Source organism: Neoarius graeffei, chromosome 20 (genome assembly GCF_027579695.1).
Source record: "Neoarius graeffei isolate fNeoGra1 chromosome 20, fNeoGra1.pri, whole genome shotgun sequence".
NCBI classification, from domain to species: Eukaryota; Metazoa; Chordata; class Actinopteri; order Siluriformes; family Ariidae; genus Neoarius; species Neoarius graeffei.
This window is the reverse complement of record NC_083588.1, coordinates 51,162,062-51,189,878: the sequence shown is the minus strand read 5'-3', so window position 1 is coordinate 51,189,878 and position 27,817 is coordinate 51,162,062. Positions and strand designations below refer to the sequence as shown.

General features: G+C 43.4%; 1 protein-coding gene across 1 annotated transcript in view; it reads right to left on the bottom strand.

Annotated features, from left to right (window-relative positions):
- Positions 1-13,812: 13,812 nt before the first annotated feature.
- LOC132868774 (large ribosomal subunit protein eL19-like) overlaps positions 13,813-27,817 on the bottom strand; it is a 28,957-nt gene continuing 14,952 nt past the window's right edge. Inside the window, exons 4-6 of the mRNA XM_060901944.1 lie at positions 25,415-25,535; positions 17,361-17,471; positions 13,813-13,994 (exon numbers count right to left, since the gene is read on the bottom strand). Coding sequence (XP_060757927.1) covers positions 13,874-13,994; positions 17,361-17,471; positions 25,415-25,535 — 353 coding nt within the window. The 3' untranslated portion in view covers positions 13,813-13,873. The remainder of the gene's footprint in view (positions 13,995-17,360; positions 17,472-25,414; positions 25,536-27,817) is intronic.

Here is a 27,817-nt window from a genome sequence, read left to right as displayed (position 1 = left end):
GGCGTTCGAAAATGTTAAGTCATTACTTTGTTCTGCGCCTGTTCTGTCTGCTCCATGCTTTGATAAGCCCTTTGTATTACAGGTTGATGCCAGCAACGTCGGAGCGGGTGCTGTTCTGATGCAGGCTGATACGCACAATATTTACCATCCTGTGTGTTTCTTTTCAAAAAATTTTGTTCGTACCAACGCCACTATTCTGTGGTGGAGAAAGAGACATTGGCCTTAATATGGGCTTTGCAGTACTTTTCGGTCTACATCAGTTCTGCCGTGTCCTTGACCGTTTTTTCTGACCACAACCCTTTAGTTTTTTTAAATTCGCTGAAGTGTCCAAACCAGCGCTTAGTGCGTTGGTCTTTATATTTGCAGTCATACTGTTTGGATATTAGGCACATAAAAGGGTCAGAAAATATTGTGGCCGATGCGTTATCCCGTGTCTGATCATTTGCCGTTTTTGTATTTCTTGTTCCCCTGTCTCTCTTTTGCTCTCTCTATAGGAATCTGTGGAGGACTGCGATTTTAGGCTCTGCGTTTTCCAAAAAAAAAAAAAAAAAAGGGGGGGGGGGGCGTGTGACGCCTGCGAGCGTTTCGGGGGCGGTGCCTCTGTTGACAGCGCGGAGCTGGAAGTTGATTGTGCTGAATGTCGCCAGCTGCGAAGCCTTCACCTGGGCCTATTAATAGGACTTTGTTTGTGTGAGGGGCGGTGAGCGTTAGGCTTCACGTTGGCCATGGGTTTGGTAATTTGTATTTGTTAAAATTGTATGAATTCCAGTAAAAGAGCATGATTTTCTGTTTTTGAGTGCCTTATTTTGGGTTTGGGGTTATTTGTTTGAGTCAGAATGTAACACTGACCGAGTATGTTAATCTTTGTATGAATGAATATGGCTATTTTAGTAAAATGTGACTAAAACATTAAACCATACACCCTCTATTAAAAATGTATCAGCGTGAAGCGTTTTTGCTTTTTATTTTTTTGAGAATGCTAGTCACCCTGTCACCTCAACATAGGGTAGACATTATTGCTAGATAAAATAAAAGGATGGCTAGTTGTGATAAGTCAAATAATAAGTATTCTATCCACATTCAGTGGATACAAGTAATCGTGCACTCTAATTGGCTACTCTACAACTAGGATATCAGCTTAAATATCGTGAGTAGAGAAAAACAAAATGGTGGCGCGTGTTGCTGAGCTGACGGAGGATGAAATAAAAACTCTACTCGAAAACAAAACCCCAAAAATTATCAAGTATTTAAAAGAAACAGAAATAGCTTTTTTTTTTTCTCCCCCCAATATTGCTTGCTCCACACTCCAGCCCAGTTGATGGCAGTAATGCACCTTTTAGTTGGTTTGTCAACCGCCAAAAAAACCCTGAAGAAGAAAAAGAAAACCCCCAAAATACCAACAAAAGCAACAAAATATGGAATAAAAGTATTTGATGATAGGAACGTATCTTTTTTGTTTTGAAATAATTATTCTTATAGCATTTTTCACAAATTGCTCCTGTCATTTTGCCAGTTTGCTTACATTCTAAGCAGAAATTATTTTGTCGGATGCTTTGTTCAAAGTTTTTATTTATTGAATTTGTAAAAATATAAAAATGCTCTGTTTCTCAAAATCTAGTGAATGTGGATTGAATAAAACAGTTATTTTACTCAATCTCATTATACACTACCGTTCAAAAGTTTGGGGTCACTTTGAAATGTCCTTATTTTTGAAAGAAAAGCACTGATCTTTTCAATGAAGATCACTTTAAACTAATCAGAAATACACTCTATACATTGCTAATGTGGTAAATGACTATTCTAGCTGCAAATGTCTGGTTTTTGGTGCAATATCTCCATAGGTGTATAGAGGCCCATTTCCAGCAACTATCACTCCAGTGTTCTAATGGTACAATGTGTTTGCTCATTGCCTCAGAAGGCTAATGGATGATTAGAAAACCCTTGTACAATCATGTTAGCACAGCTGAAAACAGTTTGGCTCTTTAGAGACGCTATAAAACTGACCTTCCTTTGAGCAGATTGAGTTTCTGGAGCATCACATTTGTGGGGTCGATTAAATGCTCAAAATGGCCAGGAAAATGTCTTGACTATATTTTCTATTCATTTTACAACTTATGGTGGTAAATAAAAAGTGTGACTTTTCATGGAAAACACAAAATTGTCTGGGTGACCCCAAACTTTTGAACGGTAGTGTACATGGCTTATAGTCGTATGACTCGACTTTGTGGAATAATTGTTAAATAGCTTGCCATAATATGAAACTCTTCCATTATGCAGAAGGAACTGACTTGTTGCTAAAGATTGTATCCTGTCACAGTTAATTGTAGTGTGCCAACCAGAGGCTCAGTTGTACAAGAAGCACTGTACTCTCTGAAAGGCTTTCATTTTAAGCATACATTGTATGTACCAAGGGGCCCAGGTGTTACGCTTGATGTACGCACCAAGGGGCCTGGGGCCCCTAGTGGTCAGCGTTAAGCGCCAGGGGGCCTCACGTTAGGCATTTTCAGTCCAGAGGAATGTTTTCAAAGTTCTTAGAACTGCAGGAACTCTGAACAATTGTAGTTTTTAGAACACTTTTGAAGCACTTTTTTAGCTCCTACTTCAGAGTAGGTGCTCTCCCAAGCACAAGAGGAACCATGAGTGGCATAAGTGTACACTGATTGGTCCAGATGATGGTTCGAACACCTGAGGCAAAGGAGGCTGCAGTATGCAGCACTGGCAACCAGCAGTTTTAAAAAGTTGTGTAAAATGTGAGCCAACAGCTCTTAATGTCAGCATTAAAAAATAGAGGGGGAAATGGACAAACAGTTTACTGACAAAAAGCTTTACTGACCTGATATGCAATTGAGGAAAAACAGTATCTCAGTGAAATATAAACATCTTAATTAAACTAAATGGTCTTGTCCCTGGGTTTTTTTAGGGGTCACGTAAGAAAACCCTTAGCCTATGAAATAATAATTCACACTAACATGTTAGGTAAACATATATTAAGCAATCACCAACTATGGATTTGCTCTTTATAATGTAAAATAAAGAATTTACTGTGGCATGAAACACTTCCTTATCTCCTCCATTCTACAGCGCAGTGGAATGATCTGTTTCTATAGAAACATATCTGAAATACAACACATGGAACTGGACCACGGGCGATTGCTCTAAGACAACGAGGGAGGCTCAGCCTCCTCTAAAAATGACGAACATTGTGTAGGATGAATTGCGCTAGGCTTATGTTATAGCCGACCTTATAACATTGCTATTTCAGATCCAGAATCATAGAAATATATGTGCTCAACCCAACTACAGTGCGAAATCATTCTGTTATAACTTTCCCCAGTTCGCCTAATGTGTGCGTGAGTTTTTCCCCCTCGTGACAGCGCGATGCAGCCCACCCTCAGTGGACTTCAATGGCATTTGGGAGCTATGCGCTTTTCAGTATCAAAATGCAAGACGGTTATTGGACAAATACTGCGAAAACGCCCGCCCACGGACTCCCACGGACTCCCAGCCTCACAGTGGGAGGGGCATGGCAAAGCTTTCCGCGAGGAGACTGGTGATTGGTGAAAGCGGCCGGATATTTTCTTTGATTGACAGCTCGTTTCAAATATAGACAGGCAGCAATGAATTTCAGTTCAGTCCCATGCGGATTCGCAAGTACTGTGGTGTATTGTAAGAGATCAGCTTACATTTCGATTTCATTCATTACATACGATTTCTACCAGCTTTTTTAGTTTGTATATATTTTCATTGTAAATAAAGTGTAAATATTAGTGTTGTCAAGTTTGCTATCTTAGTTCCAGAAATTTCGTTTATTTGAGTGACTGAACTTGAACTTGAGGGGGCTAGTCAGCTAGCAAGAAAGCTGCGCACGGATGCCAAACATTGCTGATTTAATTCTGGCGAAGCCATTTGCCAGTCTTCCATTCGAGGAAAAAATTAAAATTAAAGAGCAGGGTAGACCAACGCCTCAAATTGACTTGGTGAATGTAGTAGTTCAATGCTGGTGGGTGGAGCACAGAGGACGGCAGGACAGAGATCAGGTCCAACTTAGCGTTTATTGTCACACTTTTCAGTCTAACAATTCAAACAGACACACACATGACGAGTGTCTCGTTCAGGGTTGAGCTCCTCTGCTGTCTGCTCTCCCTCCTTATATAGGGCGCAGTCACTGGGAAGACACACAAACACAGGTTAATTGCTCTCAGGTGTAGGGATTCTGCCACTCACCTTCCCTGACTCCGCCCTCCTGTCACAGACCGGCGCTTGACCACGCCCCCGCTGCCACATGCCCCCGCTGCCACATACCCCCACCGCCCGACTCAGGCCGGGCAGCCGTCCGGCCTGCAGCCGACTCCCCCCCCCCCCCGTTGACGGGAGAGGAAGTCCGCCACGACCATCTGCGCCCCCGGCCTGTGGACCACCTTGAAATCGAAGGGCTGGAGTGCCAGATACCAACGGGTGATCCGCGCGTTGGCATCCTTCATGCGGTGGAGCCACTGGAGGGGCGCGTGGTCCGAACAGAGGGTGAAAGGGTGCCCCAGCAGGTAGTAATGGAAGGCGAGGACCACCCACTTGATCGCTAGACACTCTTTTTCGATTGTGCTGTAGCGCCCCTCACGCACTGACAGCTTCCTGCTAATGTACAGGACGGGGCGGTCCTCCCCCTCCCCCTCCTGGGACAAAACCACCCCCAGCCCTCTGTCCGACGCATCGGTCTGCAACACAAAAGGGAGAGAAAAGTCAGGGGAGTGTAATAGTGGCCCCCCACACAGTGCAGCCTTTACCTCAGAGAAAGCCCGCTGGCATTGCTCCGTCCACTGGACCGGATCTGGTGCCCCCTTTTTAGTGAGATCAGTCAGTGGGCTGGTGACGTCCGAATAATTAGGTATAAACCTACGATAATAGCCAGCCAGCCCCAGGAACTGTCTCACCCCCTTTTTGGTCTTGGGCCTCGGGCAAGCCGCAATCGCTGCTGTCTTATTAATTTGGGGACGCACCTGCCCGTTGCCCAAGTGGAAGCCCAGATACCGTACTTCCACCCGCCCAATCGCACACTTCTTTGGGTTGGCTGTGAGACCCGCTCGCCTCAGCGACCTAAGGACGGCCCTGAGGTGTTCCAAGTGCCTCGGCCAGTCATTACTATATATGATGATGTCATCAAGATAGGCAGCCGCATAGGTGGCGTGGGGGCGGAGGACCCGGTCCATCAGCCGCTGAAATGTAGCGGGCGCCCCAAACAGCCCAAACGGAAGTGTGACGAATTGGTGTAACCCAAACGGTGTGGAAAAGGCCGTTTTTTCTCAGGATAGTGGAGTCAAGGGGATCTGCCAATATCCCTTCGTCAAATCCAGTGTCGAATAAAAGCGAGCCGTGCCTAGTCGATCGAGTAACTCATAAATACGAGGCATTGGGTACGCATCGAATTTAGACACCGCGTTGACTTTTCTATAGTCCACACAGAACCGGACCGACCCGTCGGCCTTGGGTACCAAGACCACCGGGCTGCTCCAGTCACTGTGGGACTCCTCGACGATGCCCATTTCAAGCATGGTCTCAAGTTCTTCCCGAACCACCTTTTTTTTGTGTTCGGGTAGCCTGTAAGGGCGGCTACGCACTACCACCCCCGGGGGCGTCTCTATGTGGTGCTCTATGAGGTTAGTGCGACCAGGCAGGGGCGAGAACACGTCCGAAAACTCGGTCTGCAACTGGGCAACCTCCGCGAGTTGGGTTGGGGAGAGGTGGTCCCCACAGGGGACCAGAGAGGGATGTGATGCTAATGTTCCTTTTTGAACCTCCGGCCCCAGCTCCGCCTGCTCCGGAACCACCGACACCAACGCCACGGGGACCTCCTCGTTCCAGAGTTTGAGTAGGTTGAGGTGGTAAATCTGTAGCGCCCCACCCCCGTCCGTTCGCTTCACCTCATAGTCGACGTCCCCGACTCGCCGTGTGACCTCAAAGGGTCCTTGCCACTTGGCGACTAATTTAGAGCTCGATGTGGGCAACAGTACGAGTACTTTCTCTCCCGGTGCGAACTCTCTAAGGCGCGTACCCTTGTCGTACAGGCGGGTTTGCCGTTCTTGGGCCTGCCGCAAATTCTCCTGGGTTAGGTGTATGAGTGTGTGGAGTTTTGCACGCAGGTCAATAACGTATTGAATTTCATTTTTGCTTGGTGAAGGTCCCTCCTCCCAATTTTCTTGCAGCACATCTAAAATGCCGCGCGGCTTACGCCCATATAATAATTCAAATGGGGAGAACCCCGTGGAGGCTTGGGAGACCTCTCGCTCTGCAAAGAGCAAGGGTTCGAGCCATTTATCCCAGTTACGCGCGTCCTCACTTACAAATTTTTTAATTATGTTTTTAAGGGTGCGATTAAACTGTTCCACTAAACCGTCTGTTTGTGGGTGATACACGCTGGTGCAGATCGGCTTAATACCTAATAACCCATACAGTTCGTTCAGTGTTCGTGACATAAACGAGGTGCCTTGATCAGTCAGAATCTCTTTCGGGATTCCAACTCGGGAGATGACGTGGAAGAGTGCCTCCGCAATACTGCGTGCTGAGATATTGCGAAGAGGCACTGCTTCCGGGTATCGCGTTGCATAGTCCACTAGAACTAATATAAAGCGGTACCCTCGTGTTGACCGATCTAATGGCCCGACGAGATCCATCCCAATTCTTTCGAACGGGGTCTCGATTAACAGTAGAGGGCGCAAAGGCGCTTTTGGAATGGCCACTGGATTTACTAACTGGCATTCGCGGCATGCCGTACACCACCTACGGACATCGCCGCGAATCCCCGGCCAATAGAATCGGGCCATTATTCGGGCTAGTGTTTTATCCTGCCCTAAGTGTCCAGCCATGGGATTAAAGTGAGCCGCCTGGAATACCAATTCCCGGCGACTCTTCGGAATTAAAAGCTGCGTGACTCGCTCTTTAGTTTGAGTGTCCTGCGTCACTCGGTATAACCTATCCTTCATAATCGCGAAGTAGGGGAAGGACGGGGTGGCGTTCGGCTGGAGCGTTTGACCATTGATTACTCTCACTTGGTCAAACGCATGCTGCAGAGTCTCGTCTAGTGACTGCTCTAATGGGAAATCCGCGAGGGATTCCCCAATAGAGAGAGGAGGAGCCGGCGGCTCCTCACTCTGACGCGGAGATGATGTAGACGTCTCTGCGACAGCTGCTCCCGCCAAAGCGACACCGGGACCTCCCCCTGTCAAATGGCAGGACCCACTCTTTACTAGGTGTGTCATTAAACCCCGAAATCCCGGCCAATCAGTCCCCAAAATTAAAGAGTGGGTAAGGCAAGGATTAACCGCCGCCTTCACTATGAATTTTTCCCCTCTGAAAATAATGTGGACCGACACCAAAGGGTAGCGGTGAACATCCCCGTGCACACACAACACCTTCACCCCTTGTGCTCCCCCCAATGCCTCGTTTTGAACCAGGCTTTGGCGAATTGAGGTCTGATTACAACCAGAATCCACCAACGCCTGATATGTAGCCCCTTGGATACTCACCGGTATGCAATACGCTCCGGCCCGGTCGAGGGCGGCCTCTAGCGCATCAGGGATCCGAACCACCGCGCCCACTTCCATTGCCGTGCACTGCTGTTGAATGTGGCCCGGCTCCCCGCAGCGCCAGCAAACCGGCCCGGGCTTTCCCTCTGCACTGGTGATCTGGGGCTCACTCACCTGAGGTGGGGGAGAGACAGACACAGAAGGGAGAAACGGGAGGGCACCGCGGGAGCGGCGGGCCAGCTGGGGTGGTGCCGACCCCCGCCTCCGCGGTGGGGGAATGGGGCGAGGACGGGACACAGGAGGAGGGGGAGAGAGAGAGAGAGAGAAGAGGAGAGAAGAGAAGATGCCATCTGCTGTCCTGCTGCCGGGACAGCCGCCAAATGGTCCTCCGCTAGCTCGACTGCCTGATCCAGCGACGCCGGGCGGTGGCACCGGACCCACTCCGCAGTTCCTGCTGGCAAGCGAGCGACGAAGTGTTCCAGCGCCACCTGGTCGATGATTCCTTCGGCGTTGCGGTTGTCAGCCCTCAACCACCGCCAGCAGGCGTCCCGGAGCTGCTGGCCAAACGCGAATGGCCGGCCGACTTCCTCCAAGCGCAGCGCGGAAGCGCTGGTGCTGCTGTTCTGGTGTGCGCCCCACGCGCTGGAGGACGGCCCGGCGGAGGTCCGCGTAGGCCAGCCGGCGGTCGGCGGGGAGCTGTAGCGTGGCCAGCTGTGCTTCTCCCGTGAGCAGAGGGAGGAGGCGCGCCGCGCGCTGCTCCATCGGCCACCCTGAGGCTTTGGCGACTTGCTCAAAGAACGTGATGAACGCCTCGGGGTCGTCCTGCGGGCCCATCTTGGTTACGGTGAGGGGAGATGGGCCTGCGGTAGGAGCGCTGGTGGACCCCGCCGACGCGAGGAGGTGCCGGAACGCCTGTCTATCTTCTTGCTGGGCCAACACCAGGGCCTCGAACCGCTGTTCCTGCTCCTTTCGGAGGGTGAGTAGCGCCTGGTGCTGGCTTTGCTGGGCCTTGGCATGGACCAGTTCAGCGAACGAGGAGGACTCCATGGGGCTGTGAGGCTGCTGTGCTCCAGATCCCGGGTTTCGGCACCACTGTAGTAGTTCAATGCAGGTGGGTGGAGCACAGAGGACGGCAGGACAGAGATCAGGTCCAACTTAGCGTTTATTGTCACACTTTTCAGTCTAACAATTCAGACACACACACATGACGAGTGTCTCGTTCAGGGTTGAGCTCCTCTGCTGTCTGCTCTCCCTCCTTATATAGGGCGCGGTCACTGGGAAGACACACAAACACAGGTTAATTGCTCTCAGGTGTAGTGACTCCGCCCTCCTGTCACAGACCGGTGCTTGACCACGCCCCCGCTGCCACAGTGAAAAAGGTAGGGAATAATACTCGTTCTTTTCAGCTCTCCTGGTACGAGAAAGTGAATTGGCTAACAGCAAGTGACCCACATCAACAACAGTAAATAGGCTACTTTAGTAATATGTCATGGATGGACCAAAAATATAGAATCTATTTAAAATGTTTATGCTGAGTATATTATATTGGAATATATATTTCTCTGGATATGAATTAAACACAGCTACAATTTGGAAAACATTTTTAAACAAAAACACAGCTGAGAACATTTCACACTACAGACCTGGATTAAAAGTGAAGGGTTATCAAAATTGTCAATAAAACATTTCTCAGTCAAAATAAGTAAAATATAGGGAAAGTGTCATTGAATGAAATGTGTGGCACCCAGCTCTATGTTTGGCTCCCCAAGGTCAGTGCTTGTGCCTATTCCAGAACACTCTGCTGTTACTGCTGAGGTTCCTGACAAAGAGCTGCTTTCAATAATGATCAATTTTTAAATAACATGCCACATGCCACAATTTTAAAATATAAAATGTTAAAATATACCCCCCCACACACACCACCATCATGTATATTGGACAGTAGGCTAATGGGCCAAAAGAACCTGTTATTTCACAGTTTGTGACCCTGCCAACAATCAGCCAGATCAGAGGCAAGAGTATGGGCAAAATTGATGTGTTTTTTCTTTTAAAATCTGGAAATATCGTAACCGACCAGCCTCCCCTGTTTGAAAGACTACCAGCCGCCACTGAACTGGACAAGTTGAAATCTTAATGTTGTTCGTTTGCTGTTGTCACAGCAAAACAAGAACACATGGACAGGACACACACAAGTTCGTATGAAAGCTAGTGACGTCACTATAGCGAACATCAGCCAGCTTGCATCACTTCAGCCTTCTTTCTGGGGTGTAAATACAAACAGAAAAAGCCCTTTAAGATATATATTTTTCAGGGGAGTTCCCCAGGAGGTGGTTTCTCTCAGTGAATCCTGAGAACTGTTTTGTCTGAAAGCACCTATTGTAACACTGTGAGGGCTCCTTCAACACAACGATAGCATGACAATATGTGCTAACACAAGTACACAAGGGTTTTCTAATGATGAATTAGCCTTTCATCATGATAAGATTAACTAATACAACGTGCCACTGGAACAAAGGAGTGATGGTTGATGAGAATGGGCATTTGGTATGCCTATGTACAACCCCGATTCCAAAAAAGTTGGGACAAAGTACAAATTGTAAATAAAAACGGAATGCAATGATCTGGAAGTTTCAAAATTCCATATTTTATTCAGAATAGAACATAGATGACATATCAAATGTTTAAACTGAGAAAATGTATCATTTAAAGAGAAAAATTAGGTGATTTTAAATTTCATGACAACACCACATCTCAAAAAAGTTGGGACAAGGCCATGTTTACCACTGTGAGACATCCCCTTTTCTCTTTACAACAGTCTGTAAATGTCTGGGGACTGAGGAGACAAGTTGCTCAAGTTTAGGGATAGGAATGTTAACCCATTCTTGTCTAATGTAGGATTCTAGCTGCTCAACTGTCTTAGGTCTTTTTTGTCATATCTTCCGTTTTATGATGCGCCAAATGTTTTCTATGGATGAAAGATCTGGACTGCAGGCTGGCCAGTTCAGTACCCAGACCCTTCTTCTACGCAGCCATGATGCTGTAATTGATGCAGTATGTGGTTTGGCACTGTCATGTTGGAAAATGCAAGGTCTTCCCTGAAAGAGACGTCGTCTGGATGGGAGCATATGTTGCTCTAGAACCTGGATATACCTTTCAGCATTGATGGTGTCTTGCCAGATGTGTAAGCTGCCCATGCCACACGCACTAATGCAACCCCATACCATCAGAGATGCAGGCTTCTGAACTGAGCGCCGATAACAACTTGGGTCGTCCTTCTCCTCTTTAGTCCGAATGACACGGCGTCACTGATTTCCATAAAGAACTTCAAATTTTGATTCGTCTGACCACAGAACAGTTTTCCACTTTGCCACAGTACATTTTAAATGAGCCTTGGCCCAGAGAAGACGTCTGTGCTTCTGGATCATGTTTAGATACGGCTTCTTCTTTGAAGTATAGAGTTTTAGCTGGCAACGGCAGATGGCACGGTGAATTGTGTTCACAGATAATGTTCTCTGGAAATATTCCTGAGCCCATTTTGTGATTTCCAATACAGAAGCATGCCTGTATGTGATGCAGTGCCATCTAAGGGCCCGAAGATCACGGGCACCCAGTATGGTTTTCCGGCCTTGACCCTTACGCACAGAGATTCTTCCAGATTCTCTGAATCTTTTGATGATATTATGCACTGTAGATGATGATATGTTCAAACTCTTTGCAATTTTACACTGTCGAACTCCTTTCTGATATTGCTCCACTATTTGTCGGCGCAGAATTGGGGGATTGGTGATCCTCTTCCCATCTTTACTTCTGAGAGCCACTACCACTCCAAGATGCTCTTTTTATACCCAGTCATGTTAATGACCTATTGCCACTTGACCTAATGAGTTGCAATTTGGTCCTCCAGCTGTTCCTTTTTTGTACCTTTAACTTTTCCAGCCTCTTATTGCCCCTGTCCCAACTTTTTTGAGATGTGTTGCTGTCATGAAATTTCAAATGAGCCAATATTTGGCATGAAATTTCAAAATGTCTCACTTTCGACATTTGATATGTTGTCTATGTTCTATTGTGAATACAATATCAGTTTTTTAGATTTGTAAATTATTGCATTCCGTTTTTATTTACAATTTGTACTTTGTCCCAACTTTTTTGGAATCGGGGTTGTACTTGTATTATGGCAATATAGTATGGGGATCTACTTATAAAACAAATCTTAATAGACTGATTGTTTTGCAAAAGCATGTCGTACGAATTATCACTAAATCCTCATATGAAGCACATACTGGTCCTTTATTTTATAGATATAATTTGCTAAATTTGAATAACATTCACTCTTTACAAGTAGGACTAGTCATGTATTCTGTTCATTTTAATACTATACCAGAAACATTTAAAAGTATTTTTTGTAAAAATTTTCAAATTAATCAATATGCTACTAGATACTCAAGCGATTATAGAGTTAAGCTTTGCAGAAACTCCTGTGGATGTTCTATCAGTCTTGACTTGAAGTCACCAGTGTCCTGTTTTACACTGTGGTGTGTGTGTGTGGGGGGGCAGCACATCCAAGGAGGACACATCCAGGCTGGACAAACTGATCAGGCGGGCCGGCTCTGTGGTCGGCGTGAAGCTGGACTCTCTGGTGACGGTGGCAGAGAAGAGGACTAGGGATAAAACTCCTTTGTCCATCACGCCATCAGACTGTACAACTCCTCTCGGGGGGGGGGTGTAACAGGAGGACAGAGGACGGGAAGGAGCAGTACCTGAGCCTAACAATAAGCAAGACTGGACAATGTGCAATATAATGTGCAATATCTCTACTGCTGCCCTGACTGTTCCTCTCTTCCCCATATCTTGTTCTTTTTTATTTGTATATGTAAATACTTAATTTAATTTATCTAGAAGTTTTTTCTCTATTTTCTATTCTCGGTTTATCCTGTCATGATACTGCTGGAATTTTAATTTCCCTGAGGGAACCCGCCCAAAGGGATCAATAAAGTTCTATCTAATCTAATCTAATCTAATCTCTACAAATTTGCTCTTGCCGCTAATGGGCCTAAATTATGGAATTCCCTCCTGAAGGAACTTAAATCTGAGTCAACCATCATTTAATTTAAAAAAAAAAACTTGAAGCAATATTTACTAGGTTTAGCAAAACCATAGGAAGTTTGTATTTAAAGTGTCAAATGTTATTGAAATTGTTGTTTTACTGTTTACAGTTTCATTAACAATTGTTACTCAGTTAATTGAGGATTACTTATTTTTGGCATCTTTCCTTATATTTTTTCTATTGTTGCAACTAATCTTATGTCTTGAATATAATTTGAGACAGTACAAAAGTATAAGCCTGTGGCTTCTTTTTGAATACTGTCTCACCATTAGAGATGCATTACATTTGAATTACATTTAATTTTAATTAAAATTACCGATTCATTGATTCATAAAAATATTATACCTTGTCGAGAATTTGGGAGGAATTTGGGTCGTTTAAAAAAAAAAAATCAAATCCATTTCACGGCACCCAAGAGGAAGTTTTAAATATTCCTACTGGAAGGTTCATTCCATTCAGGTCAGGTCAGGTTAGGATGATGGCAAGCAGAGGTGGAAAAACAGGATTGACCAAGTAAAAGTCCTGCTTAGGTTTTCCTTCTGCCTGTGCTCTCAACACAGGTGATTTCACCAATTAGCTCATCAACCTGGCTTAGGGGATGTGGTAATTAGGATCAGCTGGTTCATTGAATTGGCTGGAGCAAAAATGTGGCAGGGTTTTTACTTTCTGCACCCGGGTTTTTCCACTTCTGATGGCAAGATATAGTTGTTATCTTGCAAAGGAATTTTTGAAACGGTGTTGTCATTCCGATCTATTGAGCCACCACACAACCAAGAAACAAAGACCTAATCCCACTGCACATTGTATACATGCTTGTTTTTTTTTTTTTCCGTAAGTAGAAAAGGTTATAAATTTCAAGGTGCATGGCTCAGGGAAATTGGAACAAAATCTTTAAATGTGATTTTCTTCTTTTTCATTTTTAAGCATAACCAGACTTGACAATGCTTGAAGTTTACTTCTGGTTGTGATCCACACACACCCCTACATACACAAGAATCACAGTTCAGTTCAGGCCTGAATTTTTTTTTAGAACTATACACAGTAGAAAATATTGATTATGGAAAGGTGTTTCTCGGCTGCCAAACACATTTTCCCGTACTGATGTGATAATTATGAACAATTATGCAACAGTGGCCTATTGTCTATTGTAAAATCTCAACAACAAAAAAATTAAAACCGTATCTAACCGTATTTTTATTTTAATCAATTTATTTTGTATAACACAGGAATACGTGTAGAAAGAAAGCAAAACTTATTTTTTGGATTTGGTTTCATTTTCTTTGGATGGGTTCTCTTCCTTCTTGGCCTGAAGTCTTTCTTCTCGCCGTTTACGAGCCTCTCTCGTTTTTAAGCGACGAGCTTCTGCTTGGTGACTAAAGAAAGAAAGAAAGAATGAAAAAAAAGCAGCTGTAAAACTATACCATCAGAAATGCTGTGCCATTTTAGAAAAAGGGAATACGGCTGCTTTTTTCCAAAACCTTAGCTTTCTTGTTCAACAATAATTAACGGTTATTCCACGAAATCGAGTCGTACATGAGCTGATAGCCGACGAGGCACGTAGCACCGAGTCAGCTATGAGCAATGTACGATGAGAAACAGCATTTTTATTTCTTGCAAATTCGATAAATAAAAACTTTATACAAAACATCCGACAAAATCATTCCCGCTTAGAATGTAAACAAACTGGTGAAATGACAGGAGCAATTTGTGAAAAATGCTATAATAATCTCATCTCATCATCTGTAGCCGCTTTATCCTGTTCTACAGGGTCGCAGGCAAGCTGGAGCCTATCCCAGCTGACTACGGGTGAAAGGCGGGGTACACCCTGGACAAAATAATAATAATAATTCTTGAAAAATAAAAAAAAACCGATATGTTCTTACCATCGAATACTTTCATTCCATATTTTGTTGCTTTTTTTTGTATTTTTGCGGGTTTTGTTTTTGAGTAGAATTTTTATTTCATCCTCGGTTGGTTCAGCAACACACTCCACCATTTTGTTTTTCTCTACTCACGGTATATGAGCTGATATCCTAGTAGTACAGTAGCCAATCAGAGCGCACGATTGCTCATATCCGGTGAATGTAGATAGAATAATATCCGTTTATTGCTCGGGAATTTGCTTTAGACTGGCTTCTTATACGGTATTTGTTCAAAAGTGTACTGTATCAGCTAGTATTACAGCATTTAGCTACATGAGATCCAACATATAAAATAAATGTGACAATAAAAAAAAATTAAAAGTAAAATAAATGATACACAAAAACACAACACTACTGAATCAATCTAATCACTGAATGGTAGCATCATGAAGTGTTTGGGAGCTGTTGAGAGTACTTGTGCGCCTTACACGTTTACATTTACAGTAGCAGTCAAAAGTTTGGGCACCTCATGCAATGTTTTTTTTTCTATATTGTTTTTATTCATTAAAAGACACTTCATGTCTGAAAGTGATGATGGATGCTGTTTCTGTTTACTTCGTTGAGAGGTTCTTGGCATAATATGAATTACTACAGGTGTAGTATGAATAGGGCTATTGACTGTGTTTTCCTTATAATTATCATTTACTGTTTGATCTCAAACACGGTAACAATGCAAGAAATTGCACTAGGTGACTCCCTCATGAAGCTGGTTAAGATAATGACGATAAAGCTTCATCAAGGTAAACGCTAGGTGCTTTGAAAAATCTAAAGTATGAAAAATATTTTGGTTTAACACTTTTTTTGTTTACCGCATAATTCCTTATATGTTCTGTATGTTATTTCATAGTTTGTTTGTTCTACAATGTAGAAAGAGTCAAAATACAACAAACCTTAGAAATTAGTTGGTGTGTCAACACTTTTGACTGCTACTGTACGTGTAATCTTATCGCTTTCTGTAAGTTGATAACAGCTGAACAGGAACCATGCACAGGAGCCAAATAATGGATTTGGAAGACAGGGATTACTGCTGCTTCCTCTATATCCAAATTCAGGAACTGTCTGTTAAGCAGGATGTTTGAGCAGCGTGACTGAACTTATACTATGACTAGAAAGAATATGGCAGTAACTGATAACAGGGAGAGTGCACGGACGGTCTCGCGCCTGCAAGTCATCTTTTCTGGTTGTTTAACTAAATACCTGTATATACGATGTTCTAAAGTATTCATCCCCCTTGGTGTTTGTCCTGTTTTGTCGCATTACAAGCTGCGACACTGTACACACACACACACACACACACACACACAAAATTCAATACTCTGTAGAGCCACCTTTTGCTACGATTACAGCTACAAGTCTCTTGGGGTATGTCTCTATTAGCTTAGCACATCTAGCCACTGGGATTTTTGTCCATTCCTCAAGGCAAAACTGCTCCAACTCCTTCAAGTTAGATGGGTTGTGTTGGTGTACAGCAATCTTCAAGTTATGCCACAGATTCTCAATTGGATTGAGGTCTGGACTTTGATTAGGCCATCCCAAGACATTTAAATGTTTCCCTTTAAACCACTCCAGTGTAGCTTTAGCTGTATGTTTAGGGTCATTGTCCTGCTGGGACATGAACCTTCATCCCAGTCTCAAAGCTCTGGCCGACTCAAACAGGTTTTCCTCCAGAATTGCCCTGTATTTAGTGTCATCCATCTTTCCTTCAGTCCTGACCAGCTTTCCTGTCCCTCCAAATGAAAAATATCCCCGCAGCATGATGCTGCCACCACCATGCTTCACTGTAGGAATGGTGTGTTCTCAGGGTGTTGGGTTTGCACCACACATGGTGTTTCCCATGATGGCCATAAAGTTCAGTTTTAGTTTTAAGTTTAGTTTTAGTTTAGTTTTAAGACCAAAGAATCTTCTTCCATGTGTTTGGGGAGTCTGCCACATGCTGTTGGGCAAACTCCAAACGGGTGTTCTTTAAGCAACGGCTTTTTTCTGGCCACTCTTCCATAAAGCCCTGCTCTATGGAGTGTATGGCTTAAAGTGGTCCTATGGACAGATGCTCCCATCTTCGTTGTGGATCTTTGCAGCTCCTTCAGTGTTATCTTTGGTGTCTTTGTTAAATCTCTGATTAATGCCCTCCTTGCCCGGTCTGTGAGTTTTGGTGGGTGGCCTTCTCTTGTCAGGTTTGTAGTGGTGCCATATTCTTTACATTTTGCTATAATGGATTTAATGGTGCTCCTTGGGATATTCAAAGTTTGGGATACTTTTTATAACCCAACCCTGATCTATACTTCTCCACAACTTTGTCTCTGACCTGTTTGGAGGCTCGTTGGTTTTCATGTTGCTTGTTTAGTAGTGTTGCAGAGTCAGGGTCCTTCCAGAACAGGTTGATTTATACAGAGATCATGTGACACTGATTGAACACAGGTGGATCTTAATCAACTAATTATGTGACTTATGAAATGAACTGGTTGGACCAGCTCTTATTTAGGAGTTTCATACGAAAGGGGGTGAAAACCTATGCACTGTCCAGATTTCTGTTTTTTCATCTTAATTATTGTTTGTGTCACAATTTAAAAAAAAAAAAATTCACCTTTAAAGTGGTTGGCATGTTGTGTAAACCAAATTGTGCTAACAGTCCAAATATCCATTTTAATTCCAGCTTGTAATGCGACAACTCAGGACAAACACAAAAGAGGAATGAATACTTTTGCAAGACGCTATTATCATGTTATACTTTCCCTGACAACATGTTAAACTTCAAACTTAATTTTCCACACTGGACGCTTGTTCCTTGCGCCACAGGAAGTGGCTGTAATTCACACTTACGCCAGGAGTTTCTTGCGAGCCAGGTCGGCTTTGAGCTTGTGAACATGTTCCATCAGGAGCCGCTTGTTCTTGAACACGTTTCCCTTTACCTTTAAATACAGGATGTGGTACCTGAGAGGAGGATTACACAGACAGGAGTGTCCACATATTATAGTCTCACTGGGAGCAAAGCAGGTTAGAAAAATATTCAGAATCATTGCATTAGCTGAAAATAAATTCCATAAGGAACATTATTCTTAAGTCAACAAGCACAAGACAAGACAGACTGTTTCATCACATTCTAATCATCTGAAACAAAAAAGTGCATTCATGACATTGTGATAAATACATTCCTTTGCTTTCTGTTGCCAAGAAAAACAATCAGCTTCCTTGTTGTCATACTTCCCGTAATATTGCAGTCTCAAATTACCCAGCAACACGAAGTATGCGAAAAGGTTTTACGTACAACAACAAGCAGTACACTTTGCAAACATGATCCAGAATAAATCCAGAAGAGATTATTCAATTTATTGAAATACAGTGCTGTGCAAAAATCTTAGACAAATGCCATAGACCAAAAATGGATAAAAAAATATTGAAATGAAATGTTTTAACATAAAAAAATAATAATGTAAACAGTAAGGGCCTTTCTGTGTGGAGTTTGCATGTTCTCCCCGTGTCCGCGTGGGTTTCCTCCGGGTGCTCCGGTTTCCCCCCACAGTCCAAAGACATGCAGGTTAGGTTAACTGGTGACTCTAAATTGACCGTAGGTGTGAATGTGAGTGTGAATGGTTGTCTGTGTCTCTGTGTCAGCCCTGTGATGACCTGGCGACTTGTCCAGGGTGTACCCCGCCTTTCGCCCGTAGTCAGCTGGGATAGGCTCCAGCTTGCCTGCGACCCTGTAGAACAGGATAAAGCGGCTAGAGATGATGAGATGAGAAATTTGCAAAAAAAATAAAAATGCTAGGTTTCTCAAAGTCCAGTAAAGGTGGATAGAATAAAACAGTTATTCCACTCAATCTCGTCACACATGGCTTATAACTATCAGCTTATGTATGACTCGATTTCATAAATAAGGCCCTTCAATATTCCAGCTTTAGTGATTTACACGGATCCAAACAAAGCTGGCATTAAGTCGTGTTAGCGTGTGTTGTGCAACCAGAGGCGATGACACACTGCAAGAGAGTGACGGCATCTAGGGTGACAAAAACACACATCGGAAATATGAATAACCCGGGAATACCGGTGCTGCTTTAAAAACAGTGGCAGGTGAACTGAGTGTTCAGGTGCTTTTGTTCACTGAGTACTGTACATTTTATTCCACTCTTCAGACACAAGGAATGTTGCTGGGCATCATATGCAACATGTACAGTAATCACTTCCATTGAATTATTGACATTTAAGGGAAGTAACAGCACACATTATAATATCACAAACAGTTCTGTACAAAAGACTTAGGCACCGGTTTTTGTTTTTCTTACAAACTTTGTTATAGATTTCTATTTTATGACTTTGGAGTCAGTCCAAAAACATTTTAGAGTCCAAACGTTCGTTTTCCAGCACAAAATTAAATGTTACAGGGAAAAAAAATGTTTGTATCTGAGCAGCATATTCCATAAGAGAGCACTTTTCAGATTAAAAAAGAAAACATAATGAAGGCTGCTGGGTTTTGGTGCAAAATGAAGAAGCGAGTGTAACAGTCAAAGTGTCCAGAAGAACTGTGGCTGGTTCTGTAAGATACTCAGTAAAACCTACAGCTCATTTCCACATAAAACTGCACTCACTGTACCTCAGACTACTATTTTTTTAAAGGAGAACTGAAGGCAAATTTTTTTATTATCAAAATTCTATTTCTCTCATTTTATTAAATATAGGAATGCATTTTTGATCGCTATTTTGTCACTGCTATGGCAAGTTATGAGTGTTTGAAATATGCTCTGTAATATATCAGTCCATATGTCAAAGCAATGGCCGTAAACGAGATGCGTTGAGACCTGTGCGAGACATTGTAGGACGGAAATAAAACGTACAGCGGAAATCAAAGTGACCGACATCTGCCGACGTTGTCAAAAGACGCGCGCGCCCTCTTTCGAATGCTGATGTACTCAAGCTGGAAGTTCTGTTTGTTTTGATAGCAGTCAGGAAAGTTTGAAAAAAGTAGGCAGTAATTGTCATTTAAATTCATTTTTGTGCAATATTTCGTTTGAAAAACAGTTTTCAAAATGGCGGCACTGACACCTGGCTGACACTTCACGTTTCGAAGTCTCGCACAAGTCTAATGAAGATCGCGCGGATAAGCGACGCCTGCCGTGGACCATACGAACTAAATTCAACACGGCTAAAAACCGAATAGGCCAATAAGTATAATATTTAATTGCAATTAGTTGCCAATACGAGTCACGATATAAGGTTACTAAAACCGAAAACGGAATTGAATAACACGTTAATTAAGAAATAAAGCAAGTTTAACAATGACTTCAGTTCCCCTTTAAAGCAAAGGGAATTTAGTCTCACACCAAATATTGACTTTGTTTCATTTATTATGGCTGACTGTTTATAGTATTTTTTTTAATGTTGAAACATTTCATTTCATTAGTTTTTAAGCCATTTTTGGTCGACAGCATTTCTTTACATGTGCCCAAGACTTTTGAGAGAGAGAGAGAGAGAGAGAGAGAGAGAGAGAGAGAGAGAGAGAGAGAGAGAATCAGAATGAAAGGTAAGAAGGAAGAGGAGAGACTCGTGAGAGGAGAGGAACATGTTTGTGCGATCAGAATTATGTTGGAGGAGAAAGTGAAGAGAAGTAAAAAGCGGTTTGAGGCAGAAAGGTGTGCAGACCTTTGACAGCGTAAATGGAGATGTCTGAATTCGTGCTGGTCACAGAAAGAAGAATGGCAAATGTCAGAAACATCACCGCGCCATTCTGACTGTCCCTTTTACACAGATGTCGATTCTGGTTCTGTTATTACCAGTGAGCCGGAACGACACAGACCCCCATTGCACATTCGGATGTTTTAGTCAGAATGCTGTTCATAGACTTTAGCTCAGCATTCAACACAATCATTCCTCAACAGCTCATTCATAAACTGGACCAGCTGGGACTCAACACCTCCCTGTGCAACTGGCTGCTGGACTTCCTGACGGGGAGACCACAGACTGTACAGGTTGGCAGCAACTCCTCCAGCACCATCACACTGAACACGGGGGCCCCCCAAGGATGTGTGCTAAGCCCCTCCTCTTCACTCTGCTGACCCACGACTGCACACCAACATCCAGCTCAAATCTCTTCATTAAGTTTGCGGATGACACGACTGTGGTGGGTCTCATCAACAATGGCGATGAGACAATCTACAGGAGTGAGGTGAGCTGCTTGGCCATGTGGTGCAAGGACAACAATCTCCGTCTGAACGTGGAGAAGACGAAGGAGATTGCTGTGGACTTCAGGAGAGAGCACACCCGGCATGCTCCACTATCTATCGACGGTGCTGCAGTGGAGAGGGTGAGCAGCACCAAGTTTCTGGGTGTGCACATCTCTGAAGACCTGTCCTGGAGCAACAACACCGCATCACTGGCCAAAAAAGCCCAACAGCGTCTGTACTTCCTCCACAAACTGAGGAGAGCAAGAGCCCCGGCCCCCATCATGCACACTTTCTACAGAGGCACCATCAAGAACATCCTGACCAGCTGCATCACCGTGTGGTACGGCACCTGCACTGTGTCCTGCTGCAAGACTCTGCAGCGCATAGTGAGAGCAGCTGAGAGGATCATTGGTGTCTCTCTCCCTTCTCTAATGGATATTTATAACTCCCGCCTCACCCGCAAAGCCATCAGGATTGCAGGTGACCCCACCCACCCATCTCACAGCCTCTTCAGCCTGCTGCCGTCGGGGAGGAGACTGCGGAGTCTCCGGGCCAAAACCAGCAGGCTCAAGAACAGTTTCTTTCACCAGGCGGTCAGGAGGCTCAACTCCCTCCCTGTTCTGCCCTTCCTCCCCCCTCTGCCACAGATTCTGCTCGCACCCCCCCGTCAGCATCTGACATGTCACCCTCACAGTCCCCCCCAACACACACACACACACGTCATCGTTCATTAACACACTGAACTCAGGGACCGCACATCTCACTTTACCTCGCTCATTTGCACTATTCCGCACTACCTCATCTTAACAGCTGCTAGTTTGTTTATTCTGCTTATTTCATGTTTCATAGTGCCCTTGACTGTTTGTTTATTTGAACCAATTTATATATATGTGTGTGTGTGTGTGTGTGTGTGTGTATGTATATATATATATATATATATATATATATATATATATATATATATATATATATATATGAGTGTTTAGTCTACATCTAGTTCATATCTAGAGTGTTTATACTGTTTATATTGTTTGTCTGAGTGTTTAGTCTTTGCCTAGTTCTTATCTAGTATTTATACTGTTTATATTGTTTGTCTGAGTGTTTAGTCTATGTCTAGTTCCTATCTAGAGTGTTTATACTGTTTATATTGTTTGTTTTTTCAATTATTCTATTTTTATTTATTGCATTGCCTGTTTGCACCGTGGGTCAGAGAGGACTGAAATTTTATCTGTGCTATATGTTGAGCATGTATAGCATATTTGACAATAAAGTTGATTTGACTTGACTTTATACAGAACACGAGGCGGAATAAAAGTGGAAGAATTCCGCCATGAACAGTTTGTGTAACAGGGGAAATGGGATCATGAACAACTTTCTCCAACACACTGATTTGTCTTGAAAACGAACTACTCTTGTGTTTTGTCTGCCATCTAATGGCAGGAATAATTAAATGTTCCGACATAAAATGCTACATAATAAATAGTTTGGCATAATTTGTCAATCCCTGATATGGACAGACATTCTCAAAAACAACACAAACTGTAGATTATTAACTGTAATAATAATAATAATAATAATAATAATAATAAATTCCTTTAGAAATTTTGAAATGTACCTGCTTTGTTCATTTCTGCCTAGTAACCAGAATTACTCTTACCTGTTGAGCAATTTGTTGCTCTGGTGTCTGGGGTTCCCAGGGGGAGCGGGAAAACACACACACACACACACACACACACACACACACACACACACACACACACACACACACACACACAGAGCTCTCTAATTCCCAAGTGGATAACAGTTTGAGTCAAAACTTGCCATCGAATATGGTGTCATATCCAAATAATTTCATCACGAGAAGCGTTGCAAGGGGGGTGGCACAGTGGTGTAGTGGTTAGCGCTGTCACCTCACAGCAAGAAGGTCCGGGTTCGAGCCCTGTGGCCGGTGAGGGCCTTTCTGTGTGGAGTTTGCATGTTCTCCCCGTGTCCGCGTGGGTTTCCTCCGGGTGCTCCGGTTTCCCCCACAGTCCAAAGACATGCAGGTTAGGTTAACTGGTGACTCTAAATTGACCGTAGGTGTGAATGTGAGTGTGAATGGTTGTCTGTGTCTATGTGTCAGCCCTGTGATGACCTGGCGACTTGTCCAGGGTGTACCCCGCCTTTCGCCCGTAGTCAGCTGGGATAGGCTCCAGCTTGCCTGCGACCCTGTAGAAGGATAAAGCGGCTAGAGATAATGAGATGAAATTTTTGATCGCTTTTATGTCACTGCTATGGCAAGTTATGAGTATATGAAATATGCTCTGTAATATATCAGTCCATATGTCAAAGCGATGGCCGTACACGAGATTCGCTGAGACCTGTGTGAGACATAGTAGGATGGAAGTAAAACGTACAGCAGAAATCAAAGTGACCAACATCTGCCAACATTGTCAAAAGACGCGCGCGCCCTCTTTCGAATGCTGACGGAATCAAGCTGGAAATTCTCTTTGTTTTGATAGCAATCAGGAAAGTTTGAAAAAAGTAGGCAGTAATCATCATTTAAACTCATTTTTGTGCAATATTTCGTTTGGAAAACAGTTTTCAAAATGACAGCACTGACACCTGGCTGACACTTCACGCTTCGAAGTCTCGCACAAGTCTCGTGAAGATCGCGCAGATAAGCGACGCCTGCCGTGGACCAAACGAACTAAATTCAACATGGCTAAAAACCAAATAGGCCGATAAGTTTTACAGTATATTTAACTGGAATTAGTTGCCAATACAAGTCACGATATAAGGTTACTAAAACCCAAAACGTAATTGAATAACACGTTAATTAAGAAATAAAGCAAGTTTAAAAATGACTTCAGTTCTCCTTTAACAGGAAGAAAAATTTCAAATTAGGAACGAGTCACGTTACTGGTTGCATTTGAAGCAGGAAATTTTACATCCAAATCACAGTAACGATGTTAAGAAATAAATCAGACAATGCACAGGCAGTTTAGTGAAATCCCTACAGCTGTGGTCTTGACTGGACTTGAAATAAAATCCCATGTCTCTATGTCTGAGACCGAGACAAGACCGAGTAAAAATGCGGTCGATTCCGAGATGAGCCCAAGACCTTCAAAAAGTGGTCCTGAGACCAGTCTCAAGTACTACAACCGTAGCCAAAGGTATGGTTAAGGTTTTGGATATATTAGGAAAAGCTTTAAGTAATGTGAACATTTAGAAACTGTAGCACAAACTGCGGAAAAAGTTAAACAGAAAGGTGTCAGCAGTACCTTTTTCCGCAGTTTGTGCTACAGTAAAGCCTAGGTCACAACCAGACGTACGATTTTTCGGCCGTGCAATTTTTGGCGTTTCCCAAATCGCTGTGGTTTTTTTGTTTGTGGAGAAAGACGTACGTTGGCCGTAAGTTTGTCTTGCAACCTGAAAAAAACTGTAAGCGCCCGTAGAGTTTGTTTGACATGACAAAGAACCTCTGCGGCCGGTCTGCGGCCAGTCTACGGCTCGAAAATCAGCACGTCACACGCGCACCCTCCATGCGTTTCACGCGCACCCTCCGTGCGTTTCTTGCATTTTTTGCACGTAGACCGGCCATAGGAGCACGTATGTAAGCCTCGGTTGTGACCGAGGCTTAACTCTTCTGTGAGATTGGACCATATGGACTAGCCTTCGTGCCCTATGCGAACCAATGAGCCTTCGACACCCATGACCTTGTCCTTCCTTGGACCGCTTTTGTTCGGTACTAGCCGCTGCATACCGGGAACCCCCTACAAGATGTGCCATTTTGGAGATGCTCAGTCGCAGTCATCTCGCCATCACAATTTGTCCCTTGTCAAAGTCGTTCACTTACACTTGCCCATTTTTCCTGCTTCCAACATATCAACTTCAAAAACTGACTGTTCTCTTGCTGCCTAATATATCCCACCCGTCAACGTGTGCCATTGTAATAAGACACTCAACGTTATCCACTTCACCTGTCAGTGTTTTTAATGTTATGTCTCATCGGCGTACGTGAACATGCATTGCCTTCTGAATAAAAAAACAAACCCCTCAGCTCGATTTTAACTTAACTACAATAAACTCTAAAAATGTTCTCACTCAGTTTGTGTTTTAATTCTTGCTTCTATGAATCTATATTTTTACACTACCGTTCAAAAGTTTGGGGTCACCCAGACAATTTTGTGTCTTCCATGAAAAGTCACACTTTTATTTACCACCATAAGTTGTAAAATGAATAGAAAATATAGTCAAGACATTTTTCTGGCCATTTTGAGCATTTAATCGACCCCACAAATGCGATGCTCCAGAAACTCAATCTGCTCAAAGGAAGGTCAGTTTTATAGCTTCTCTAAAGAGCTCAACTGTTTTCAGCTGTGCTAACATGATTGTACAAGGGTTTTCTAATCATCCATTAGCCTTCTGAGGCAATGAGCAAACACATTGTACCATTAGAACACTGGAGTGAGAGTTGCTGGAAATGGGCCTCTATACACCTATGGAGATATTGCACCAAAAACCAGACATTTGCAGCTAGAATAGTCATTTACCACATTAGCAATGTATAGAGTGTATTTCGGATTAGTTTAAAGTGATCTTCATTGAAAAGAACAGTGCTTTTCTTTCAAAAATAAGGACATTTCAAAGTGACCCCAAACTTTTGAACGGTAGTGTAAATGTAGATTATTGTAGTTAATCACAAAAATAGAAAGGTAAGCAAAAGCCATGACTCACATGTGTCTGTCAATCTTCTTGCCGTCTCGGTAGCGTGTGAGCAACCTGCGCAGAACCCGCATCCGTCTCATCCAGCACAGCTTCTCTGGCATGCGAGCGTTTGCTGTGCCCTTCCTCTTACCTGTTCATTCCACATCAAATCATATAGAAATATGCATTGTCAGACAAAGAGATACAATTCTTGGGTTTCAATCACGTGACGTTTCTTAGCTGGTGGTCGAGCAAACCAAAACAGCTGCCGTAGTGCAAAAACTAGCGATAACTTATCAGAGTACGCTTGTAATCTAGAAGCCACTGCTCATTTTAGATCTATTCAGAAGATCGCTATGTGCAATGGAATCGACCCCTACAGTCTGGGAAAGAAGGATCTCGAAAACTACCCTTCAGTCGAGTTCCCCGACATCTCGAACTATCTGGTGTTGCAGACGTCCTTCTACACCACACAACAGATGGAAGCATGGAAGAGTATGGAGGCTTACAACTCTTTTTTTTTTTTGCATGTGGCTGGGTAAGGTGACTCAGTTTAGATTTTTCGGATCACAGATCCGCCGACGGCAGTTAAATACTACCGCTGAAAAAATAAAAAGTCTGCGTGTTTTTATTTGAACCGCCGAAACGTACAAAAAGAAATGACAAAATTTGGGGGTCACATATTTTTCTTGTAACAGCATTGTATCCCCAGTACTAGATCCTATTTGTCACAAGTAAAAAGGAAAAATCGTAAATACAAACGATGTGTGTTGTATATATCCACTGCAGCCAAGTCAGAAAACAAAACTGTTTACGACATTGCATATTCACTTGAATGTTAGATTCGAATGTTGTAAATTCTACGGGGTGATTTACGACCGCTTTACGACAGTATAAACCTCGTGGCTGATGCTGACAGCATGGCTTCTGAGCCATCGACTCAACTCTATGCAAGCATAATGTGGTAAACAAAAATGTTTTCATTGTCTCACCGACCAAAACGTGGGCGATTTCGTCTCTCAAGTGTTGAAGATAAACAATGAAAAGATCAAAACGATCTTTGGTTCACAGAGAGAAGGTAGCGATTCAACCAGGGCCGTGCTGAACATGCCTGCAGTAACGTTAGTTTGAGATTTTGGCTGCAGGTATCTGACTGTAGAATTAGAAGAGGAAGGTGCCGGAGAGAGTCCTATCAAACCGAGTATCACGAAGGTATCAGCCCTCGATGTGCTAATGAGAGCTCAATGGTCATATGACCACACACCTTCAGAGAAGTAAGTACTGGAATACTTATATATTACACACACACACACACACACACACACACACACACACACACGTGTTGTGTGCCTACTTAGGATTTGCGCATTCTTAAGAATTGTCATTGGGAATGCCACGCTAGCACTAGGATTTCAAATTGATTAGCCACATTACAGTAAATCAAAAGAAGAAATTGTAGGTATCATGCCGCCATTCTGTGTCTAAGAACTACAACTCCCAGTCCTCTTCCGCGTGACCTACGTCACACGTGGGCGGGATCATCTACGTCAGTCCACCATGCGCGCATAAGTCCAGGCGGAAGCTCCGCTCTTTGTCTCTCGTGTCCGGATTCCAAGGAATCTAGACGCACAAAAGAGATGGTCTCAAACCCGAAAACACCTCTTTCTTGCAAGATCCATCATTCAGCGCGATTTCTTACCCTTGGCCAAGGTAAACTCTAGAGTCGCGCAATCTTTAAACTCAACCTGAGTTACAACCGGTTTATTCGTATTAGAAGTGACGTCACGACTGTAGCTCAAACACAGTTTTAATTTGTAATTAGGAGCGACCAGAATTCCTCCTGATTGAAGTTCTGTGCACATTAATCAGAGACTTTCCTTTCATCACGAACGACGCATCGGATCAAGAGAAGTTTTCTGTCCATGGAATTGACTCACGGAATCGACTCACGTGCTTCATGAACAGCGAAGCTCTGCAACGGCGAACATCCTCTCAGAACTTTGCTAGAGGCAAAATATATTTGGGCATAATAATTAAGCTAGTTTTAGGAAGTTGCTTTACACGGAGTGCAGAATTATTAGGCAAGTTGTATTTTTGAGGATTAGTTTTATTATTGAACAACAACTATGTTCTCAATCAAACAAAAAGACTCAAATATCAAAGCTGAATATGTATGGAAGTTAGAGTGGGGTGTTTTTAGTTTTGGCCATTTTAGGAGAATATGTATGTGTTCAGGTAACTTTCACTGTGCAGAATTATTAGGCAACTTAATAAAAACCAAATGTGTAGCCATTTCACTTATTTATTTTCACCAGGTACACTGATATGACAACTCCAGATTTGCAAATAAACATATCTGACATTCAAACACAAAACAAAAACAAAATCAGTGACCAATATAGCCACCCTTCTTCATGAGGACACTCAAAAGCC